This window comes from Pyrgilauda ruficollis, unplaced genomic scaffold, assembly GCF_017590135.1.
Source record: "Pyrgilauda ruficollis isolate IOZ18807 unplaced genomic scaffold, ASM1759013v1 scaffold15, whole genome shotgun sequence".
Lineage (NCBI taxonomy): Eukaryota > Metazoa > Chordata > Aves > Passeriformes > Passeridae > Pyrgilauda > Pyrgilauda ruficollis.
In genome coordinates this window covers 14,009,750-14,032,404 of record NW_024513654.1, presented here as the reverse complement: position 1 = coordinate 14,032,404, position 22,655 = coordinate 14,009,750, and the positions used below count along the sequence as shown (strand labels likewise).

General features: G+C 61.8%; 3 protein-coding genes across 3 annotated transcripts; 1 reads left to right on the top strand and 2 right to left on the bottom strand.

Moving 5' to 3' along the window:
- Nucleotides 1-308: 308 nt before the first annotated feature.
- Nucleotides 309-4,232, top strand: SLC25A28 (solute carrier family 25 member 28). Its single transcript, XM_041461431.1, has 4 exons — nucleotides 309-618; nucleotides 723-951; nucleotides 1,736-1,792; nucleotides 3,134-4,232. Exons 1-4 carry the CDS (start codon nucleotides 400-402, stop codon nucleotides 3,649-3,651), a joined length of 1,023 nt encoding a protein of 340 aa, XP_041317365.1. The 5' UTR covers nucleotides 309-399; the 3' UTR covers nucleotides 3,652-4,232.
- Nucleotides 4,233-13,261: 9,029 nt separating this feature from the next.
- On the bottom strand, nucleotides 13,262-16,222 carry NKX2-3 (NK2 homeobox 3). The gene is made up of 2 exons (XM_041461552.1): nucleotides 14,754-16,222; nucleotides 13,262-14,086 (listed from the first exon to the last, which is right to left on the bottom strand). Exons 1-2 carry the CDS (start codon nucleotides 15,094-15,096, stop codon nucleotides 13,446-13,448), a joined length of 984 nt encoding a protein of 327 aa, XP_041317486.1. The 5' UTR covers nucleotides 15,097-16,222; the 3' UTR covers nucleotides 13,262-13,445.
- A 444-nt stretch (nucleotides 16,223-16,666) lies between these two features.
- On the bottom strand, nucleotides 16,667-19,120 carry LOC121350113 (translation initiation factor IF-2-like). The gene is made up of 4 exons (XM_041461149.1): nucleotides 19,111-19,120; nucleotides 18,365-18,763; nucleotides 17,712-17,830; nucleotides 16,667-17,570 (listed from the first exon to the last, which is right to left on the bottom strand). The coding sequence occupies exons 1-4, from the start codon at nucleotides 19,118-19,120 to the stop codon at nucleotides 16,788-16,790; spliced, it is 1,311 nt and encodes a 436-aa protein (XP_041317083.1). The 3' UTR covers nucleotides 16,667-16,787.
- Between the last annotated feature and the right edge of the window lie 3,535 nt (nucleotides 19,121-22,655).

Below are 22,655 nucleotides of genomic sequence, written 5' to 3'. Positions count from 1 at the left end.
CGGAGAGGCGGGGCGAGCGGGCCAAAGGTCGCGGGCGCGCCGGCCAATGCGCTGCGCGGTAGGGCGGGGCGCGAAGTTGAGATACCCAATTGGCTGCGAGGACCGGCAGGGCGGGCAGTCCCGGCGGCCAACTGGCAGCGCGCCCAAACGCGCCGGAGGAAGCGGCCGGCCAGTGGCGGCGCCCGAGCCGCGGCGCCGGTGGCCAATTAGCGCGCCGTGCGTGGGCGGCTCGCGGCCCGTTGAGCCAATGGTCGCCCTTCAGGGGCGGGCACCGAACGGAGGCGGCCAATGGGCGCCAGGGAGGGGCGGGGCAGCGCGGGGCGCGGCGGGCGCGGGCCGGGGCGGCGGCGGCGGCAGGCGCGGGGCGGCGCGGAGTCGAGCCGCGTCCTGCTGCTGCTGATGGGCGGCGGCGGCGCGGGCTGGGCGCGGCGGGGCGGCGCGGAGACGGAGGTGGCGCCGGGTCTCGGTCCCGGCCCGGGGGGCCCTGAGCCGCGCTCTCCGCCCGCCCCCGACTACGAGGCGCTGCCCCAGGGCGCCGCCGTGTCCACGCACATGCTGGCGGGCGCCGTGGCCGGCGTCATGGAGCACTGCGTGATGTACCCCATCGACTGCGTCAAGGTGCCGGCGGCGCGCGGGCGCGGGGAGGGGGGCACGGGGCGCCGCACCGGGAGCCCCGGGCACGGTCTGACGAGCCGCACGGCCGGGCCCGCCCTGTTTTGCAGACGCGGATGCAGAGCCTGCAGCCGGAGCCCGCCGCTCGCTACCGGAACGTGCTGGAGGCCCTGTGGCGCATCGCCCGCACCGAGGGCGTCTGGCGGCCCATGCGGGGCCTGAACATCACGGCCACCGGCGCCGGCCCGGCGCACGCCCTCTACTTCGCCTGCTACGAAAAGTTAAAAAAGACGCTGAGCGACGTTATCCACGCAGGGGGCAATAGCCATGTGGCCAACGGTACCGGCCCCGCCACGCCCGGGTGGGAGCGGGGTGGGAGCGGCAGGTTGGCGGTAGGGAGGTCCCGCCGCGGGGTCGGGGTGCCGTGGATGTCCTAAAGCCCTGTGCTCTCTCCAGCCGTGAGCAGCCGCACGGTGCCGGGCTCGGGGAAGCGCCGCTCCGCGCCTGCCAGAGCCGCTGCCAGGTATTGGCCTGAAGCAGGTTAGTGGCCCTGGCTCGGAAGGATGCTGGTGGACAGGAGCTGCCTGCAGACAGGCTGGGACTGGCCGTGGCCCCGGGGGTTGGCAGTGCCAGAGCTCGCCCCAGGAGTGCCACGTGGTTTCGGAGCCTGTCTCGCCATGGTGCCCATTACTCGTCTCAAGGACTCGCCACAGTGGGGGGGAGCATGGGGCTGAGGGGAGAGCAGGGCATGTTCCGCCCTTGGCAGGCATGCAGCAGAGTGCCAGCGGCTTCTCCGTGGGACATGGGGATGCTCACCATCCTACGGCCTCCCTGCCGGCTGGTGGCATTGGCCTGTCCCCCAAGGAGTGGGCACAGATGTGTCCCGGCCACCCCATGGGACATGGCAACCTGTCACAATCTTCTCCCTCTCCTCCTGTATCTCGCTCTGGGTGGGAACCCCTGAGGACCAGCCTGCCTTTTGGAAGGGAGATGGAGGTCGCCTTCAGATCTCACCATTTTCAGGGGCCTCCTCCTGTGCCTTGGCCAGGGACTTGGGGCTATGGTGGAGTCCCAGGGTCCCTCACCTTTCCCCCCCTCACATGTGGCAGTTCTTGTTTTGCAGGTGCAGCCGGGTGTGTAGCAACGTTGCTCCACGATGCAGCCATGAACCCTGCTGAAGGTAATGATGGTCCTGGCCTGCCGGGGAGCGGAGAATCAGGGTCTGCCCAAGCCTCTTGGGTCCCCTCTGTGGCACAAAGAGGGCTCTTGTTCTTGCCTGATTTCAGGGGTTCTTTGGGGGCCCATGGCTCCAGTTAGGGACCCTGGTGGCAGCCTGTTATGGACAGCACAGCAAACCACAGTTTAGGAGGAGCTGGGAGGGCATGGGCCTTTCATCCAGGAGTTTGGCTGGGGACTGTTACCTGGAGCAGGAGAGGAGGCAAGAGAGATGTGATTGGCACTGCCAAAGTCATTCTAAGTGTCTGGACCTGGGCACTGCTGTATTGAGGTCTAGGGAAGAGGTGGTACAGTCGTGGGCCTGTGTTCAGTAGGAAAATTAAAAGAGTGGGGTATAAAAACATGCTAGAGAAGCTGGGAGAAGGGAGATCTTGTGAAATGTCTGGAAGGTGCTGCTTTCGATGATCCTGATGTATATGAAAAAAGTATAGGGAGTTAGTAATTTTACTAAGTCCATGGAAGTGGGGGAGAAGGAGAAGCAATGAGGAAAGGCCGGTCATGAAGGTATTTTTCCCTCTTAAAACTCCAGGACTTGTGATAGTGCAGGCTCCAGCTGATCTGGGCACAAGTCCTGCCTCCCCACTGCATGACAGGGACCCCAAGGAGCAGGCAGCTGCCAGACCACTGTCATGGAGCTTCTCTTGTCATGACTGTAGTAGTTCAGCATCGCATCATTTTTAGCTCCTTATGGTCACATTGAGATAGGGGGAGGTAGAACAGCGGCAGGCTGTGCTCTGGACTTCCCTGTCCCAGTCTTGGATGTGTTAGTGGGGTTTGGCGTCTGAACCTTGCCCAGAGTGGCTGCATTTTGTCAGTGGCTGCTAACAGTTCCTGGCTAGTGGGCTCTGCAATGAGCTGTGGTTATTCTGGGCTGCAGTGGGGGTGGCAGGGGAGGGACAGTCTTATCCAGATCGAGAGCTGTCTGGGAAATAAGAGACTGGATGCCAGGGGGTTCTTCTGACTGAGTGATAGCTCTGCAGCAGTGGATGGGGAAACATCGGTTGCTTGGGAGCAAGGGTGGATCTGGACTGTAAGCAGTGGCCTCTCAGGATATTCCCTGGGGCTGTGGCATGTGAGTGGCTTCATAGTGGTGATGTGAGTGTGGCAGTGATGCCTCAGCAGATTTAAATAGCTGGTGTCCTGTCTGGAGACACGTGGGCACCGGTGGTTCGGCCAGTGTCACCAAACTCCAAGCAGTTGGAGGAAGCCTGGCTTTGCGTTTACCCTTCTCTCTCCTCTTCCCCTCCGTGCCTGGGTCCTGGCTGCTGCCGCCGCCTGTCCCAAGTGGTGAAGCAGAGGATGCAGATGTACAACTCGCCTTACAAGCACGTGATGGACTGTGTACGGGCTGTGTGGCGCAACGAAGGGGCCGGAGCTTTCTACCGCAGCTACACCACCCAGCTCACCATGAACATCCCCTTCCAAGCCATTCACTTCATGACCTACGAGTTCTTGCAGGAGCAGCTCAACCCCCACAGACAGTACAACCCGGGCTCCCACGTGGTCTCCGGAGCCTGCGCGGGGGCTGTCGCTGCTGCCGCCACTACGCCTTTGGACGTTTGCAAAACACTGCTCAACACCCAGGAGTCCCTGGCCTTGAGCTCCAACATCAGCGGACACATCACAGGCATGGCTAATGCCTTCAGGACGGTGTACCAGGTGGGCGGTGTGACCGCCTACTTCAGAGGGGTCCAGGCCAGAGTCATCTTTCAGATGCCCTCGACGGCGATTGCCTGGTCCGTGTACGAGTTCTTCAAATACATCCTTACCAAGCGCCAGGAGGAGCGTCGGGCTGGCAAGTGATGCAGAGCCAAACGCTGTTCCAGACCTGTCTCACATCCCCTCCTGGTGTGTCTTCTGACCCCTCTCCCATTTGGTTTGGTTTGTGTTGAAGAGAGGGGGCAGCGAAGCCCTTTGGGGTTCAGCGATGCCGTTTTTTGCCTGTGGCTGTTGCAGCTCTGCTGAGGCTGCACAGCTTGCTCTCTGCTGGGCTCCTCCGAGATCCCGCTGGGAGCTGCAGCCCAGGTCACGTGCCCTGGCACTTTGGTGGAGCTGTGCTCCCTACTTCCCTTAACCACAACATCTCACGCAAAACTCAGCCCTGCTCAGAGGGGAAGGTGAATGTCCTGCCCTGCCCCCGGCAGGGCCAAGCTGAGCGCGCAGTCACCGAGGAGGGGGTGACAGTGGGATGCTGGGGGCTTTGTCTGGCTTTTGGCTGAAGCAAAGTGTAAGTCTTGGCCGTTGTCTTGTAGCACGCACACGTGATGCTGACTGCCCCGGTGGTGGTGGTGGTGGGTGAGGGGAGGATGGCACTTGAGGAGGGAGCCTGTAGGTTTGTTCTTGTTCCTGCTCTTGACACCTCCAATAAAAACAGTTCTGCTCTATCCTCATGTCCCATTCTTACTCCAGCATGGCCCAGCTGCCAGCACTGTGCCTTTCTGACTGTGCCTGGTGCTGAGCTCTTTTGATGGATGCCAGAGCAGGGGAGGGAAGGGCAGTCTGGGCAGGGTGGTGGGAGAAGGGGGCCTGTCTGGCCCAGTCGCCCTGGCAGCATGCAGGGATGAGGGTGCCCCCATCCCCTCTGGCTCATGGTCCATCGCCTGCTGCTGGTGTGAGTTGTGAGCCTGGAGGAGAAGCTGAAGTTTATGTTCCTTGGCAAAGTAGTCCCACACCCTCAGTCTGACTGGGGGTCCTCGGGATGCTTCCAAATTGCTCCAAATGGAGATGTTGGCAGGAGGGGTTGTGTGTCAGGAACAACACAGGAATTTCGTGCTGAGTGAGTCTGGTAGGTTTTTGTGCACCTCATATAGGAGATTTGGGGCTCGGCAGAGCTTTTGCCCCATAAGTTTGAGTAATTAGACTAGTTTGATGCTTGATGAGCATCTCAAAGTTGCTCAAAGTGCTAAATCTCTTTTCCAATCTAGTGGTAATTAGTAGAATAACTTTTTTTTTAACTTGTTAGTTGTCTTGATACCAGTTCATTTTAGAGTCCCACCCAACTATGGAGCAGTGAGCTGAACACTAAAGTATTGCCTCATTGTGCTGACCTGCCCAGAGCAGATCTCTGGGTTTCTTGAACAAAGTGCTCATGGGTGATGCCTGAACTCTCACAGTGCTTTCAGGTGTGGCATGTGTCCCACGGAGGCATGCCCAAAATAATTCCCTGGAGGAGATGCATTCACAGCTGTGGTATGTACTGCCGGTGGGTATCTGGGTCGGATCAGAGCTGCTCCAGAGGATCTGCTGGCCTGAGCTGCCCAGAAGACTGCTGGAGTGGGCTGTGGTGAGGACAGAGGGGTTTTCCTGTGGCTGGAAAAGCTGCTGGGTCAGCAAGGAGGATGTGCTGCCCTCAGTGGCTTTGGGCTCCAGCGTGGCTGGGGGGCAGGGACCCCTGCACTGCAGGGCTGTGTGCTTGACACCGTGCCCAAGCCCCAGCCCAGCCCTGCATCCACCTCTCCCTTACACATCTCTCTTGCCCGGGTTCCTCAAGGTGGTGAGGGAAGCTGAATGGCCACCTGTGGGATTTTTGATGGCTGCCTGGCAGGTCTGAGTGTCCCTGGCACAGAGCAGTCACAGCCACTGCTCTGCAGCCTGGGTCCTCCTGGTTGTGTGCTGTGCCCATCCTCTGCTTCCTGGCATGGGCTGCAAGCTCCTGGTCCCTGCTTTTTCTGCACAGGCAGACGGATGAGAAACTCCTTAAAGACACAAAAGCTGCAGGAGGTCAGGAAATTGAAGTTTTTCCGCTATTTCAGGAGCTGGGACTTTAAGAAATAGTCTGAGTATTGCAAGGTTTGGCAGCCCTGCAGCTCCTCCACCCAAGAGGGAGAAGCAGAGATGGCTGGGAGAGACCAGAGCAGGATTGGGTTGGAGGGCAGGGCATTAGGCAGGAGTTTCCAGAAGATGGGTACAACTGAACTTTGCCAGGATGGGTCTCTGCCCAGGAGCTCAAAGCTGTTGGCAGCAGAGCTGCAGCTTTGCCTTCAGCCCTCACCATGCACTGGGGCAATGACAAACCCATGGAGGGAAAGGCATGAACAGACTGGGGCTGGGGGAAGATTCACACTATTAAGTCCATCAGCTGCTGGAAGAAGCTCTATAAATGTCAGTGGATGAAGGCATGATTGAAAGTGTCTCTAGGATGTTTTCCAGGAATAACAACCCACAGAAGTGCTGGGGGAGGAAGTGAGACCCCCAGGAACAGGGAGATGGTAAGTCAGCTCAGCCCAGAAATGCTGCTATGTGAGCAATTGGCCTAAAGCACTCCCCTGGCAAGGGCACAGCCTTTCTGCTCTCCCGGCGCTGTGCCAGCCTACCCAGCAGCAGCTGGGTGTTCCACAGTGCAGGCAGCAGCAGCCCTGCAGGGAATGGCACTGCCTCTTCTGGGTTTGGCACTGCAGGGACAGTAAAGCTGCCGTGGGGATTCCCAGATATCCCTCGGGCCAGGCCACAATGGACAGGAAAAATGTCCTCCTGCTGCCATCTCTGAGCTGAATGCCTGACACAAGCTAAGGGCTGGCCGTGGCAGTTTGCTGCTGCTCCCCAGCTCTGCCAGGGTGGGGGTGTTCCCTTGCCAGACAGACTGGTTCCTCTGGCACCTTTGGCATGATGAGGTGCCTGGAGGCAATGGAGTTATTGGCTGGTTCAGCTCTGGCCGCTGCCTTTCCAAGGTCTGATAATGCCTCTCAGTGTAGCCACGCTGCTCTGGGTCTGTCCCATGGCCTCCTAGGTATTTGGCTGTGCCTCGAGTGAGATCTCTCCTCCTACAGCCTCTTCTGAGTAAAGAGACTATTTTTGGCTTTCCAGCAAGGAAGCAATGCTGAGCCCAGCAGAGTTTTGGAGACAATCCCTTTTCGTTTCACATCCCTGTAGGATCCCCAGCCACATCCAGCACAGGCAGGGATTTGCTTCCTTGCCTTCCAGTGTCCAGCTGCCCCTTGAGCCCTGTCCTGGTGTGTTCTGGGTCGGGAGAGCCCCGCAGCCCCTGACCAGGCAGAGCTGGGGAGCACCACTGGCCTGGCCCCGCTCCAGGTGACAGGTCCGGGGCTGCGCAGCTGTGCTGTGGCACAAGCCCAAACTATTTCAGGCAGCCTGAGCTTGCTGTGCCAGGAGCAGCTCAGGAGCCCCCAGCTGCCTTCCTGGGGTAACTGGAGATGGCTGCACTCCTGCAGGTTAAGGGCAGAGCTGGCGTGAGGGAAGCTGGGGGCTGAGGGCTCATCTTACTCAGAAGGAAGGGGGGAAGATCTCTCCAGTGTCTGTCCTGTACCTTCAGCTGGGGCCAGTGGGCTCCTGAGCTGCTCCTGCCTTCATGACCCCACACAGGGCACTGGGGTCCAGTGCTCAGAGGGTTTGCCAGCCCAGCTTGGGGGCAGGCAAGGGGGGCAAGAGCACTGCCCTGGAAACCACATCCCTGTGCTCTGCCAGCACCCTGGGCTGCCCTGAGGTTTCCTGCCCCACAGCCCCTCTGCAGTGGGTGCCTGGCGGCCCTGCTGGGTGGGAGGAGGTGGCTGGAGCCCATGGGGAGCACAGACATGGGCTCCCAGCCTCCCTCCAGCCCCAACCCACCCTGGCTCTGGGATTCCTCAGGGCTCTGTCAGACCCCAATAAAGTTGTACGAGTTCTCATGACCTCCTGGCCTTCCAGCAGGGCTAAACACAAGCACTGGGGCTCCTGGACACAGAGCAGACATTGCCTCTGGTGGGCCTGGGAAAGCCCCTCCTGACCCACATCGCTGCCTGGCAGAGGCATCTCCGGGCTGGGCTGACGCCAGCCTGCCTGCTCTGTCCAAGCATGGCAGTGCAGGGAATAGCCTGAAAGGCTATTTCCCTTTCTAGGCAGGGAATATACCCTGAAAGGTAAAACTGAGGCTGATTTCTTGTGAATAGAGAACTAGAAGAAGCAATCCCCTAGGCTGGGCTGGGACAGCTCTGGGCATGTTTGCTCTGATGGGGAGACACTGGGTGAACACCCATACTTAGTGCAGGCTTCTGTGTCAAATTCCCCCAACAAGGGACAGCAAAGTGGCATCCTGGCTGGAACTGGGGTGTGGGCAGATGGCCTCCCCTGTTGCACTGGGGAGGTGACAGAAGTGGGGAAGGAACTGCTCCTGGGCTGGATGGGAGTGGCCCAGGGGTGGCAGCAGGAGTCACTCCTGCAAGCGTGCTCGCATGGGTGAAGTCAGATCAGCCACGCTGTGACACTAGAGCTTGGTCTGGGATCATCCTCAAAAGCAGCTGAAGCAATGGCTGTTCCAGGGGATTGGTGGAGGCTTCAGCCCTAATCCTCCCAGCCCAACATGTCAGCCCCAGAGGAAGCCTGCAATGCCCCCCAGCGCAGTACAGCTTTGGGACTGACGTAGGAGACTCCTGGCAGGCACTGAGCGTGCCTGGCACGGCTGGGTGGGTGCCAGGAGAAATGGAAATCCAAGCACCTTTGGATGTGCGTTAGACCTGAGCAGTATGTCACCTGGAGCATTGCCAAGGGCTATAAAAAAGGTGGGGAACTGGGCCAAAATTGGGCTGGGCCTCAATGTGGGACACAGCTCCCTCTGGTGAGGATGCAGCTGCGACAGGCACCAGGCGCTCGGCATCAGCAGCCATCCCGTGTCCTTGGGCAAAAACTTGCAGGGAGGGATCCCCTTAGCTGGAAGCTGCAGGCAGTGTCAGGGCATCAGGAGTCTTAGGGGGCTCCTGGAATTAGGTAAATTGCATCATTTTGGGGCAAAAAAAACCCAAAAAAACCCAGAGCTGAAAATCTGCTGGGTCTCTCACAGAGACTGGGTGCTCGTGCTCACCTATAGAACACAGCAAAGCACTGCTCACTAGCGAGGGACCTGCACGGTGGCTAGAGGCTGGGAAGGGACACTGGCCTTGTCCCCAGCCCTCCCCTGGCGGCAGGGCACGGGTGGGTGCGCGCCCTTGCTGCGCGCAGAGCCCCGGCCGTGCTGCCCGGCGCACAGCGCTCCCGCAGGGCTGTGCCGAGGGGAGACACCGCCTGCCCAGAGCCCACCGAACCAGCCCAGCCTTCCCGACGTCCGCCCTGTCCCGCCGCCCCTCCTAGCGGGGACACCCCACCCTGCCCCGATGCTCCGCAGCTCTCCAAGCCTTGCAGGGCCACTCGGGCACCCGCAAAGCGAGCCGAGCCCAGCTGCAGAACCTCGGCGGCGCGGGATGACGGCCACAGAAGGGTGTCCGTCACTCCCTGTCCCCGGGCGCTGGCCGATAGATGGCGGTGGCGTATCTCGCTTGGGGACAGGCCCCGGGAGCAAGTGTCCCTGTCCTTGCTGGCAGTCCGGGGGGACCTGAGCATCCCGGGCAGCACCCCGGGACCGCCCGTCCGCAGCAGCCTGGGGCGCGGACAAGGGTCGTCCCCAGGGAAGTGTCTGTGGGTTTTATTTATTGTCTAGGCGGGAGATAGTGGCATGAAGTCACCGGGAAGGGCTCTGGCAGGACACAGGAGCAGCTTTGACCTCCAGCAGCACTCTGTTCTGAAGGGGACAAAGATTCAGTCCCACTCTGTGGACATGTCACCTGGATCCTGGGTTGAATCAGAGTGAATCCTTCGTGGATCACCTGGATCCCTAGTGGCAGCACTGTGCCTGATCTCACCACTGCAGGAGGAAGAAACAGCTGAAACATGCAAGTCCCGTCACCCTGCTCAGCCAGGTGTAGTCATCTCGTGATGCAGTGACTCATCCACGTAAGGGAGACAGGCCCCTGCCCCTCGTGCTGCAGTGGGAGAAAGCCTTGCTGGAGGTTCCATGGCACAACTACCAATACTCCAATTACCTGATCCATGGCTGTTAAAAGTTTTCTTGGCACTGGAGAGTTCTTATGTGACAACCCCATATTGCCATTGCCACGAGGAGCTTCCAGCCTCTCCAACACCCAACGGCTCCACAGAGCCCCAGTGGCCAAGCAGCCTCAGCAGCTCCCAGCTCAAGGGCTGGGGTGGCTGCAGAGGGAAGCTCTGCAGAGCAGGAGCTGACACTCAAATAGAGGAGCAAGAGCTGGGCACCACACTAGCAAACAGCTGTGTCCCCAGGCTCCCAACCCAGGCAGCAGGAGGTGGCTCTGACCAGGCTGGAGTAGATGGGACCAGGACTCAGTGATGCCTGCCCAGATCCACAAGCAGCCTGACCAGCCTCACGGGGAGCAGGCATCTCACTCTGCACCCAAGTGAGCTCCTTGCTGATGGCCGCAGGTGGGTGATGGAGACAGAAGGATGAAGGATAAGAGGAGGAGAGATGACCTCAGCAGTAGGGAGGGAGAGAGGAAAGGAAAAAAGATGTCAGGAAGGAGAGGAAACCAGAGCATATCTGTGGTGCTGCCGAAGGAACAGTACTGCTTCTGTGTGATCCTGAGCATGGAAAGCCCACAGAAAACCAGCAAAAACTGGGCTTTGGATGGAGCCTCCCTAGGAGCCACTGGATGAGACAAGTTATGCTCATGGGCTCCTCCTTGAAAAGGAAACTTGAATAAAAAACACAGCTGGAGCCTGCACACAGACAGCCTGGGGGTTAAAACCTAGCTGCCCCAAAAGTCCCTCCTTTCCTTTAAATCAGTGCACTTAGAGAATCTCATTCCTGTTTGAAATCAATCAGCGCCTTCACAGCTTGATTCCCAAATAGCAGTAAGTCCCTCAATCAACCAGGAAGAAACACAGGGCTCTCTGCCCCTTGTCCATGGCCATCCTCATCCCTCCCACCCTGATGTCCCTCTGGCTCTGGCACCACCACAGCGGGACCATGCCGAAGGAATTCCCATCAGAAACCTCCCTGTGCCTCTCACCCTGCTGGAGGCACCCCGCTTCAACCTGGCGTGCAGGGGACAGGGTGCATCATGGGCGGGTGCTGCCTCCAGCACAGCCACGCAGCAACTTCCCTCCATTGTGTCTCCCCTCCCTGGGCAGCCGGTCCAATCTGCAATCTCCCACCATCTCCCTCCCACTGGCCTCTGCCGGCTGTTCCTCCTCTTTGGAGCATTCCACTTCCGCCACCCTGCTCTGGGCCCTCCAGTACGGCCGTCTCTTTGCGCTGTTTTGTCCTCCCCATCAGCTCAGGAGCTTAGGGCGAGGCTCTGCGGAGGGGTTCCTCCCACTAACCCCTTGCCCTTCCTCCAGTCTGAGCTGGTGAGACAGCTGGGATCTGTCCCAGGAATGGGGCTTGTTATGGTGGACATCTAGAAACTTCCAGTGCCATGCGACATCAGCCCGCAGTCAGGCCTCTTGGAATCCCCCGACTGGGCGCTGTCCCAGCTCTGTGGAGGGAGAGAGGGGTCAGGGCTGTGACCAGGCACAAGTGGAGAGTGCTTTGCTGTGGCTGGTACTGTTGGTGCTGGATCATGCTGGTACTGCCCGGCATCACCTCTTGCAACACAGCTGTGAGTCCCCGAGTGTCCTTTTGCTTTACATAACTGTCCGTGCTCTAGAGACTGACTACAGACCTGGGCAGCATGACTCACACTGGGGCTCTGGTTTGAGCCAGAGGCTCAGATTTCTCATCAACTGCCATGTACTTTGATGGATTTCTCATCAACTGCCATGTACTTTGAGGGGATGTGTTAAGCTGGGAACTCCTCTCACATACCCTGATTTTGGAGGAGCTTCTATTGTGGTTATGGTTCCTCTGGCTTGCATGCTGAAGTATGAACTCACACGAGTCCCCTATTTTTGCAGACAACAGAACATGGAGGAAAATGCAACTCCTTCCTATGGCAGAGACAAATCTCTCCAGCCTGACTGCTGCTGTGAAGAAAGCGCATTACCTTTGTTCTTGGCTATCCTGTTTCTACCCACGAGACCACAGGGCCTTAACCACTCATCTCTGAAAGCCAAGAGCAGGGCCTGGGCTTCCTCTCCTGCGACACCTTACTGCCATCCAGCAAACAATCAGCTGGGCGTGCCGCATCCTCTCCCAGCGCCGGCCCCGTGAAGCCTGCTGGCCTCGGGGCGGCTCGCGGGACAGCGGGGTGCCGTGCCGAGCCAGGCTGGGAGCCGGGGCCTGCGGGTTGCCCACTCTGTCCCCGCAGTGGAATTTCTCCGGTTCCTTTCAAACAGCACACCCCGAAGGTGCACGTTCAGCTTAAATGGTGGGAATGTGCAGCCTAAAACCCGGGGTTAGTAACGTCAGTGGTCGTTACCTGCTGCTTCTGCGAGGGCACAGCCTGGTCCTCTGCTCGGGACACAGGGACTGTCACGCAACCCACACATATGGGGAGGTCATGGGGAGGACACGGTGGGCAGCGCTGGGTCAGGGGGGTGGCACAGCGAGCCCCTGGTCTGCGTCCGTCGCGCCGGCTCCAAGAAGGCTCCGCTGGAAACCCCTCCGGAGAGCCAGCGTCGCGGCCGGGCAGATGTGCGGGCGCGGCACGGGAGAGCTGCCGGCGCCTTTGGTCCCCCGAGCCGCCCGGGGTGCCCCACACGGCCGGTGCTGCCGCGCTGCTCTGCGGGCGTCCGGCCGCCCCAGCGCGGCTCCGGCCCCGGCGGCGGGGCTCGGCAGGACCCGCACGGCAGAGGCACGGTCGCGGCAGCACGGCCGCCACCGCCCCGACAGCGCCTCGGTGGCGACAGCGGGACCGGGCGGCCCGGGACGGGGCAGCGGCAGGCGACCCCACGGCCGGTCCCGTAGGGCTCGGGAGCCTCGGCCGCCCCCTCCCCCTGCAATTGAGCGAAATGGCTGAACATGTAGCAATAATGACCCGGCATTCAGGCTGCCCGGCCCGGCCGGCCCTAATCAGCGGCCCGCGGACCCCCCTCCTCTTCCCCTACGCTCCCAGAATGGGGAACAAAACCCAGCACGTTTCTGCAGCCCCCGTGCATAAAGCGCTGGGCCTGGGCCTCAGTGGGGGGCAAAGCGGCCCGTCAATCTCGGCGCCGGGGCCCCTTTGTCCCTCGCCTCCCTGCCACACCTTTTGTTCCCGAATCCAATAAGCGCCTATTCCCGCTACCTTCCTCGGCGGCTCCTTTCAGCGCCGGCCCGTCGGCCACAATGGGCCCGGCTCTGAGCTACGCGGCCCCATTCAGCGCCCTTGGCACGCTCACAAGCCGGCCGGGCCGCCCTGCCCCGCGGGCACGACGCGGCGACCGCCCCGCCGCCGGGCACGGGCCCCGGCCCCTCCGCTGGGCACCGGCCGCTGGACGAAGGAGGATCGGGCGGCGAGTATTGCACCTGGTTTATTGACTGACTGGGCGAGCTGGCGCTGGCAGTGACCGATACAGAGTAGATAGAGGGGCCGCGGCACTAGCGGGCCCCGCCGTCGGCTTTTTACAAGCAAAGCTGCTCCGCTGGCGCGGCGCGATCGGCTCCGGCCCGCCCGGCCGTCGCGGCGGCTCCGCGGGGCGGCGGCGCTTCGCTGCCACACATTATTCCAAAAGTGACACATTATTCCAAAGCTAGGAGTCTGGTTTGTCCGCTCCGTCCGTGGCCGGCTCCGCACCGACGCTCGCGGGAGCGCCGGGGTCCCGCCGCGCCGTCCCGCCGCCGCCTCCGCCTCCGCTCCAGGGCGCGTGGCGCGCAGCCGGGCTGCGGTGCGGGTGCTAACGGGGCCGTGGAGCCGCCGGGCCGTCCTGTCGGTCCGCTCCCGACCCTCAGTGCGTGCGGGCTACCAGGCCCGAATGCCCTGCAGTGCGCCCTGGCCGCAGGAAGGCCCCGCCGCCGGCTGGTGCAGCGGCTGGCCGCCGCCGCTGAAACCCCCGAGGCCGCCCACGTTCACGAAGGGGCTGGCGGCCGCCGCCGGGCTGCAGGCGGCTTGCATGGACGCGCCGCCGGTGCCCGCCGGGTAGGTGCAGCCGTAGCCGGGGTTGTAGGAGGCAGCGTTGCCGTAGCCGTAGGCGGGGAAGCCATTGTAGGAGTAGGGCCCGTTGTACGCAGAGCTGTAGCCCTGCGATCCGCCGAGGCACGGCTTGCCGTCACGGACCAGCACGGGCACGGCCACCCTGCGCGGCGGCGGCGGGGCCGCGGGGCCGCCCAGCTCCAGCGACTTGTCCTGCCGCTGCCGCTTGCACTTGTAGCGCCGGTTCTGGAACCAGATCTTCACCTGCGTGGAGGTGAGCTTGAGGCTGCTGGCCAGGTGCTCCCGCTCGGGCGCCGACAGGTAACGCTGCTGCTTGAACCGACGCTCCAGCTCGAAGACCTGCGCCTGGGAGAAGAGTACTCGCGGCTTCCTCCGGCTCCGCTGCTTCGGCCTCTCCGTCTCCTCCGCCTTCTCCGCTGCGTCCAGCGGCTTCTTCAAAACACAGCTCTCTGTATGGGGGAGCACAGGTCATGGGTGCGCCTCGCCGACACCGGGCGCTCGCTGCTCCCCACGGGCCCCACCGGCGGACGAGAGCTCCGCGCCCGGCCGACCCCGCGCCGCTACGCGCCCGTCGGGGCTCCGCGGTGCGGGAGGGGAGGGAGCGCTGGGACCGGCCGTCTCCGGCACCACCTGTGTTTGAGAGGGCCCGATTCGGGCGGCGGGGCCGGGCACGTTTCCGCACCTCCAGGCCGGCTGCGGCGTTACCGCTGCGGCACCGCGAGGAGAGCTCCGGGCCGCGTCGCGCACAGCGCCGGGCACCTGCTCCGCCACCGGGCCCCGCCGCAGCGGGTGCGGATTGGGCCTAACCCGACCCGTTCTTCCCCCTTCGCTACAGCAATTGCAGAGCCCGGGCCTGATCCGGCACCTCCGGACTGGGGCCATGCGGAGGCACTACCCAGGGAGGAGGCGAGCGAGGCGCGGAGGAGGGCGGTGGCAGCCCCGCGACGTGCCTGTCCCAGCTCGGCATGGCCAAGGGACGTGGGGCGGGCTACAGCGCCGGGACCTGGACTTCGCGGGGCGATGCCCGAGGGCTGGGAACGCACCGCGGGAAGCCAGCGCCTGGCCCGTACCGGCGGGGCAGTGCAGTGCGGGGAAGGCGGCGGAGCCGATACTCACTTGGGTCTCGGACCGCCGGGTCCAGCTCTTCTCCCGGGCCGGGAGCTTCGCAGGAGCTACGCAGCACGGCGTGAACGTAGTTGTCGGCAGAGATCCGCGCGTCCGCCTGGCTGCCGGGCGCTGCCATGGGGCTCAGGTACGAGAGCTTTTCCTCCTCCTCTTCCTCCTCGCCGTCGGAGAAGCGGGCGCCGTCGGCGGCCGCCAGCAGGCAGGCAGCGGGGTGGAAGTGGTGCTCCAGGTGGTGCGGGAGCTGGGCCCCATAGTGCGGGTCCTGCTGCTGCTCCAGGTTGAGGATGTCTTTGACAGAGAAGGGTGTGGAGGTGACGGGGCTCGGTAACATCATCGGGGCAGCGCAAGCGGCCAGGCAGTCCCGCGGGCCCGGCGGCGCTCGGGCGGCTGCTCGGCGGGGAGCGCCGCGCCCGGTGCTGGGGAAGCAGGCAGCGCCGAGAGACGAGGGGCCGCGCCTGCTTCTGTCTAAGTTGCCTCCATTAGCTCGGCGCTGGGGGTCTGCGTTTTGTTACAGCTTCTGCAGGGACAGCCAAAGGCTCGGGAGCCTCCTCTGCCCCGGGCCGGCACGTCACGGCAAGGAGGGGCCGGGGGCGGCCTCGCCATTGGAGAGAGGGGGAGGCAAAGCCGGCCCCCTGCCCGGCTCCGGCCGCCCGGCCAGAAATAGCAATGTATTAAGGCTGCACTCGGGGAGGCTGCTTCCCCGCAGAGCGCCCCGCCGTCCCGGCACCCGCCCGGCGGGCGCGGGGACGGTGCGCCGGGGTCGGGGCCCCGCAGAGAGCCGCGGCAGCCGCCGCCGCGCCCCCCAGTGCTAAGCACGTGTAGGTAGGTAGGGACCCCCGCCCGGGCGCGCCCCGTTGGCCCCTACCCGCACACAGCTCGGATCGGCCCCGGTAGGGGCTGACATGTGCGGCCCCGCCGGCCCGGCCTCCCCGCCCCACCAGCACGGCCCCGCAAGTGCCTCCCGCGGCCCAGGACGCGTAGCGGAGGGGAGGGGAGGTTCGCCTCCGCCACCCCGCACCGCTCTCGTAGCCGACGGCGACCCCGCCGTCCCGGACGGGCCCTAGCCATGCAGCGTACACGTAGCCGACCCACTCCGCATCCCCCTGCACCTCCGGTCCCTACGCCGGTGTGCCCGCAAATACCCCCGCGATCGGCCAATCTGCAGGCCGGCCCAGCTCGCCGCAGCCGGTGCGACACTCGTTCGCACCGGGGAAAGCACGCCTCGCCCCGCCGGATCGGGCCCCGCAGCCTGCGAGCGCCAGGCCCAGTCGGGGCGGACCGGGCCGGGCCGGGTGGGCAGCCCGGGACCGTGGTAACGCGGGGCTAGGTGGGGAGCGCGATACCGCGATCGTCGGTGTTTCCTTTCGTTGTTTTTCGTTTTCTTTCGTTTCGTTTCGTTTTCTTTCGTTTCTCCCGCCGGCAACGGGCAGCCAGCGGCTCCGCGGAGCCACCTCGCTGCCGTGCCGGCGGGTGACGCACGGAATGAGCCTGCCGAGCTCTTCCGCACTGAGAAGTCCCCGGGCACTGGACTTCGCCGGGCGCCGGCCGAGCCCCGCGGTGATGCGGGGGTGCCGCGGCCCCTCGGCGCTCCCCGCGGCTCCCGGACTTTTGCACGGGCTCCGGGCTGCCGCGGCGCGGGGAGCGGGCGAACCGAGGGAGGGACAGGGGGTCTTTGGTGAGATTTTTCGTTGTGATTAAAATCCTGCTGCCCCGCAGGGCTTGGATCGGCGACGAGGGGAGGCCACCGGAGCCGGGCGAGTACGCCGGGCAGGTGAGTGTCCCGGCGCCGGGGCTTCGCGGGGCCTTCCCGGGAGTTTCTCTCGCGTTGTTAACGTCCGGCGGCTCCACCGTTTAGCGGCTCTCTCGGTGCCCTCGTATCTTCGTCTTTCTTCTCGTCCCAGAGACGTATTTACTGGGGGCGCAGCCCAGGGCAGGAGCCCGAGTCCCGCGCACTTCGCCGCAGCTCATGTGCTGTCGGTGCCGCGGCAGGGCCGGTTCCCCTTCCCCCGGCGCACCGGACCACTGCTACCAAGCAGCTTCAAACCCCTCGCTATATAAATACGACGATTCGGTCTCTTCTCGCCGCTCCCTGTGGGAGACGCCTTCCTGCGGTCCGGACGGTGGACGGGGAAGGGCGGCCGCAGTAAGCAGGCCTGACCGGGGCCCGACTGCCCCGTGCCGCCGGTGCGCAGAGAAGCTCGGCACTGCGTCGCTGCCGGGACCCCGAAAATAATTAGTAACAATTATCTGCTTATCCGTGTTACACATCCGCCACCGTCCCGGGCCACTCCCGCCCGCCTCGGGGCTCCGGGCCCGGGAAGGTGAAGGCGCGGGGCCCGGTGGCAGCGCGGCGAGCGGCCGGGCTCTGCACAGCGCCGCGCTCCCCGGGAGCTCCACTGCAGCCGAGCTTCCCGGCGGGGAGAACAGCCTCAAGGGCCGGTGCCCTCGGTGGTGGCGGCCATCAGAACTGCTGGGCCACCACCGATGTTCGCCTGCCCGTCCGTCTGCAGGAGCAGCAGCCGCCGTGCCGAGGGCCGCGGCCGCACCCGGGCATGGTCTGGCTCGTTTGGCGCCATCGCGCTCAGCGATCCCGGACGGGCCGATCGCCGGGCGCGGCCTGCGGGCGCTGGGTAACGTGGGTCGGGCCGAAAAGGGCGCAACGGGACTTCTGCCCGCTGGTACGAGTAGTTTCCCGGCTGAGACCCACTCATTTGTGCTACTGCCGGCCACACGGACTGCTCGAGGAACCCACGCCCGACGGAGGGAGCAAGCCGCGGCCGGGCCTTCTCTGGGCCGCCTCACCCTCCGCTAGTCTCCCGGTGCGGTAACTGAGCCCGCGCTTTCCCCCCATGCCAGCGTGCCCTCTTTAGTGGAGGTGGATCGGTGGTGCGTTCCCGGCTGGGAAAGCCGGGGAAGCGGGGAGATGGTCGGGCCCGGCCGTGCCCGTACCGAGGCGGCTGGCACCGAGGAGCACGACCGGACCGGGGCGAGCGGTGCGAAGGTACAGGAAGGAGGGGGGCAGCCCTGGTACCTGCCGGCGGGTCTCAGCCCGGGTTGCGGCTGCAGGGCTTTCCCAAGCCGGCTGGGCTGGGGTCAGCGGGCTATTAATGGTTATTTTATTTATATCATTAGCGGCGTCCCCTGAGCTCTGTTTACAGCAGGGCCTTGTTGTCCCGGCCGCTCCTGCGCTCTGTTTAGACAGGGGATTATTGTAATGGATGAAGCTCGCCGTGCGGATGCTGCAGCGGAGCCAAGAGAGCCAAGAGCCTCCCCCCGGGCCCGGGGAGCGAGCAGCAGCCCCGCTGCGGCCGCGCACACCGCGGCGGGCGGGCGAGGGAGCGAGCAGCCCGCTCCCGCCCGAGGGCCACGGCCGCGGGCAGCCCGGTAGCAGCGGCCGCGGCCGGGGGTCTCGCTCGGGGCGATGCTATCAGCACCAGGGCTGCTAATTGCTCCATTAGTCTTGCGGATGCGGAGTGCTGGAGCCGGCCCCGCGCTAATGGCAGTAAACAAACAAACACGCTAATCCGGCCCTGTCTCCAGCCCCCGTGCTCGGGGAGCCAGCGGGGCACGGCGGCGGGGGGCGCTGGGCGGGCGGCACCCACCTGCCCGCCGCCCCAGGAGCCCGGCGGCCCGCGGGCTGGGCCCGTAGCCGGAGCGGATCCGCGCCGCCGGGAGCTGCCCCCCACGCCCGGCTCTATTTACACAGAGCCTGCCCTTGTGTAAACGCTGCGCGCCGTGGTTTATCTCAGGGCCCGTCTGGTTCTCGTTCTCTGTCAGCAGCGCCCGGTGAAGGATGGCCCTTTCCCAGGAGTTCGGTCCTGATTTATGTGAGAACCGCAGCGGGCCGGGGACGCCCCCGCACGGCGGGGCCGGCGACGCGACGCGGAGAGGCGGCGGATCTCGGGACAGCCACCCGCCGCCGGTGGGGCCGCGTTCCGTGCAGCCCGCACCGGCTCCGCACGGCTCGGTCACCTGCCGGCAGCGGACCCTGCGGCCCTGTCCTGTCCGGCACGGCACGGCACGGCACGGCACGGCGCTCCGCCGTCTCCCGGGTCCGGCTCTCTTCGCGCGCAGCCTCGGCGCCCCTCACGGTGCCCAGCGGGGCTCCGTGAGGAGCGCACACGGGATGGCTCCGCCGGCCGCTTCCAGCCCGGACTCACTCCCTGAATGCACCCACCTGGTCACGGCTCCCGGGGGAAAGGATGGCGTTTATCCCTGCCCTGCCACTTGTACAGGAATGGCTCTTTTTCACAACTCTGAAAATAAACATTGTCTGTATTCCTCAGGAGAGGAGAGGGCTTCTGCAGGCAGCGGAGCCAGGTCCAGGCAGGGGATGCAGCATGCTCACCCAGCAACATGCTGGCTCCATCTCCCACTGCTGTGTCCCATCTGTGCCTGCACCGTCCTTTCACTCTGCTCTGCCACTTGACACCTGCCTGCATCTCTCTGAATCCTCAGAACAGCTGGCTTGGTTTGGCCAAGAACCACCCAACTAATACCCATTTTCATGATAAATATATCAGTGCAAATACCTGCTTTACTTCAGTATTTTTTTGCTCCATTGACATTGGCTGATTTACTTTTGCTTCACAGTTCTTGCGGGGATGCACGGCTTGGAAATACATCCCAAAACAAAGCCTCAGTGGAAAATAAATGTGTTTTCTAAAGGTCAAAACCAGACTCTAGCATCCTACACATATGTTTTTAAGGTGGGAGGTTGGTTTGAGGGATACCAGTAGCTGTGTGAAACATTCAGTGTTCAGCACTTTGAGGGATAGGGGCAGCAAAAGCAAGGGTTGCCCGTTGCAGCAAGGGGAGCTCGATAGGCTTGGACACCAGCAAGGGGGAGGTTGCCCTTGATTTCAGTGCCAGATGGACCTCAGAAACTGAGGGTGACATGCTGCTGAGCTTGGTGAGAGCCAGCTTGCAGAAGCAGGTAAAGGTCATGCTTCATATAAGGCAGTGCAGGATAGGAAATGTCAGTGCCTACTTACTTTTATTTGGCATCTCTTGTGCACAAAGGATATCCAGGCTTCACAAAGCTACCCTGCTGCACAACACCGTCACAGTCCCATGACTGTGAACGTGCAGAGGGTAGCAAAACATCTCTTCCTCTGGATTGGAAACTGTCATAAATCACAGTTACTGACTGTGCGATGAGAGGGGTCCCCCGTGCAGCAGAAGGAGGACACTGCTGCAGGCACACGTACACCACCCTGTTGGTGGAGCACACCCCGCAGCCTTTCTGGGAGTACCTTTGCTCTGTGTCTCCGAAGCCATTGCTGTGTGTTTGTGTCCGTGAGGTTGAGAAGCTGAGCTGAAATTCATCCTTCAGCAGAGGCCCAGCACAAGGCTTGCTGATCGCTCACATCCACAGGCCTGCGTACCACTTGCATCCCATAGGGCTTAAGTGGAGCCTAAGTGGACCCTGGGCCTTGCGCTGGCGACCTGCCCAGTGCTGGATTTCAGCTCCGAGCCCAGGCCTGCCGCTCTGATTCATGCGCGTAATCCCGCTGAGGTCAGCGGGTTTCATCCTGCTCCCACCACAGCCCACGGGACAGTTCACACGAGAGTGGCAGGGTCAGGCTCTGTGTTTGCATGTGCCATAGAAAATGGAACAATTAAGATTAAACTAATTAAATTTTAACAGGTCTGGAAAGCGTTTTATTACATAATAAACTGGAGGGATTAACCGTGTCGAGCTTTGCTGCGTGTGTGCTGGCGAAGTGGTTCCTTGCTGTCCGCAGCACTTGGTGTTCCTCCGGGCTGGAGATCTCCCTCCGCTGGGGCTGGCTCGCCGGCAAACACAGGAGGCTGGGAATGCAGCTGCATGCTGCCTGCTGCTCCTGTCCACTGTCCCCCAAAGCATTCTGGGTGTAATGCTTTTCTTAGCCCAAGCAAAGCATTTTCTAGAAGAAATTTTGCAAATTACATGGTGGCTATTTCTGTGGCTTCCTTCAGGGAGAGGGAAGCCCTCATGCTTCTGTACAGGCATGCTGGTGAGGAGCAAGTGGCTGGGCTAGCTCTGTGCAAGGTGGTGACAGATGTCTCATCTTGGAAACGGAGCTGATAAGCTACTCTTGTTTAGGGCATCTGCCTGGCAGCCAGTCCCCACTTCTCTCCCTGCTTAATCAAGATTCCTCCGGCTGTTCCCATGCAGATGAAGCCATCCTGGCCATGGCTACGCTGGAGCTGGTAAAGCTGCGAAAGAAATGGTACACGGCTCTGGGTTTGCCAGAGTGGTTTCAGGGAAATTGAGCTGAAAAAGGATGCACAAACCAGCTTTGGCAGAAATTAGGCTGCAACCTTGGAGGAGCATACATAGGGTGGTGCACAGGCCTCTGTGTGGTGGCATTCCTCAACTCTGCTGGCATTTGTCTATGGGGCTGACATTTCCTCTGAGGGACACCCACAGCCAGTGACTGTTGCACTGCTTCATCTTCCCAAATGTGATTTGAGGCTGAGCAGCTTAGGAGGATTGGACACAAATATCCTCTGTCATGCAACAACCTGCACTTGGGGGCTTGGGGGGAAGATGAGGCTGGCGAAGCTCATAATTTCTGTCTCTTCTGGGTAAATATGGGTCAAAAGCCTGACAGGCTCAGCCCAAAGACATTTTGCACTATCCTTCCAGAGGCCACAGCAGGCCAGATTCCAATGCCCTGGTGGGTTTTCTCTGGAAGTAGAATGGTTGCTGTGGCTGAAGACTGCAGCATGTTCAGTGACAGTGAAGGCAAACTGCTCCCTGGCTGACTACATGCCTGGAAAGGTTAAAGGCAGAGCATGTGCTTGGCCTGCACATGTCTAATAAATACCCATTCTTTTGTTTTCCTTTGAAATACTTTTCATATTTAGCCATGGCTGCTCATGTGGTTCCCTCCTGAACCCAGATCCTCACCGACAGCCGCTGTGTAAATAGGGCAGCCCCTGTGTCCTGCACACGGGAAGGCAGGTAGGAGATTTGAAAGCTTCTGTTAATAGTTTATCTCTGAGTCTGCCTAATGAATTATCCTGGCAATTACTGTGCAGAAATTGTTAGTGTATCCTGATGATTCAGAACTTTCTAACAACAACTCTGGACCAAACTATAAACTGTTTTTCTATCTTGGAGTGGAGACTTGAGAGAGGACTCCTAATTGTTCTCATCCCCTCCGGGGCCATAGCTGGATTATCCCACACAGGCTTCTCTGCAAACTTGTTTTTAGTCTATCAGTGGGCCCTTTGCCAGACCAAAGAGATGGGGAACTGTTTTCCAGATTTAAATCCCTCCCCTCTACCCTTCCACTCCACTTACACCTCTGAGGAAGAGCATGGATTAGAAAGGATTTGCCCTCATGGGGCTTTGGTTTGGGTTTGTGAAGGTCTGTCCTTAAAAGCATTGCCTTTTTTGTTTTATCCCTATGTAAACCTGACTCCCAGCTTTACGCAGGGAACAGGCAGAAGTGAAGTGTGTGTTGTTCAGAGAGTAGAGATCTCCCATTTCTTTTGAAATACCTGCCTTTAAATGGCATTTCCTCTTGGAGACAATAGCTTAACATGAAGGACAAGCAGGTGGGGATGGGCAAGGGTGGTGTTCCAGGAGCAGGACATGGCTGGACCCCTCCTGCTGTGGTTGCTGTGCTTCAGCCATGCATACAAGAGGCGGGATGGCTCAAAAGGCTCAGCCAAAATATGTCCCTCTGCCAGCACTGACAAGACAACCGGGACCTCTTGATATGGTTCCTGCCTTGTCCCTGTGCTGTTGATGTCCCAGCACACTGGAGACCATGGGTATCCAAGCACGTGTGGGATGCTCTCCCCAGGACCCAACCTGGTGCTCTCCCCCAGGATCCATCCTGCCCTGTGAATGACCCGTGTAGCGATGCTGTGTCAGGCCAGCAGTTTGCAGGCACT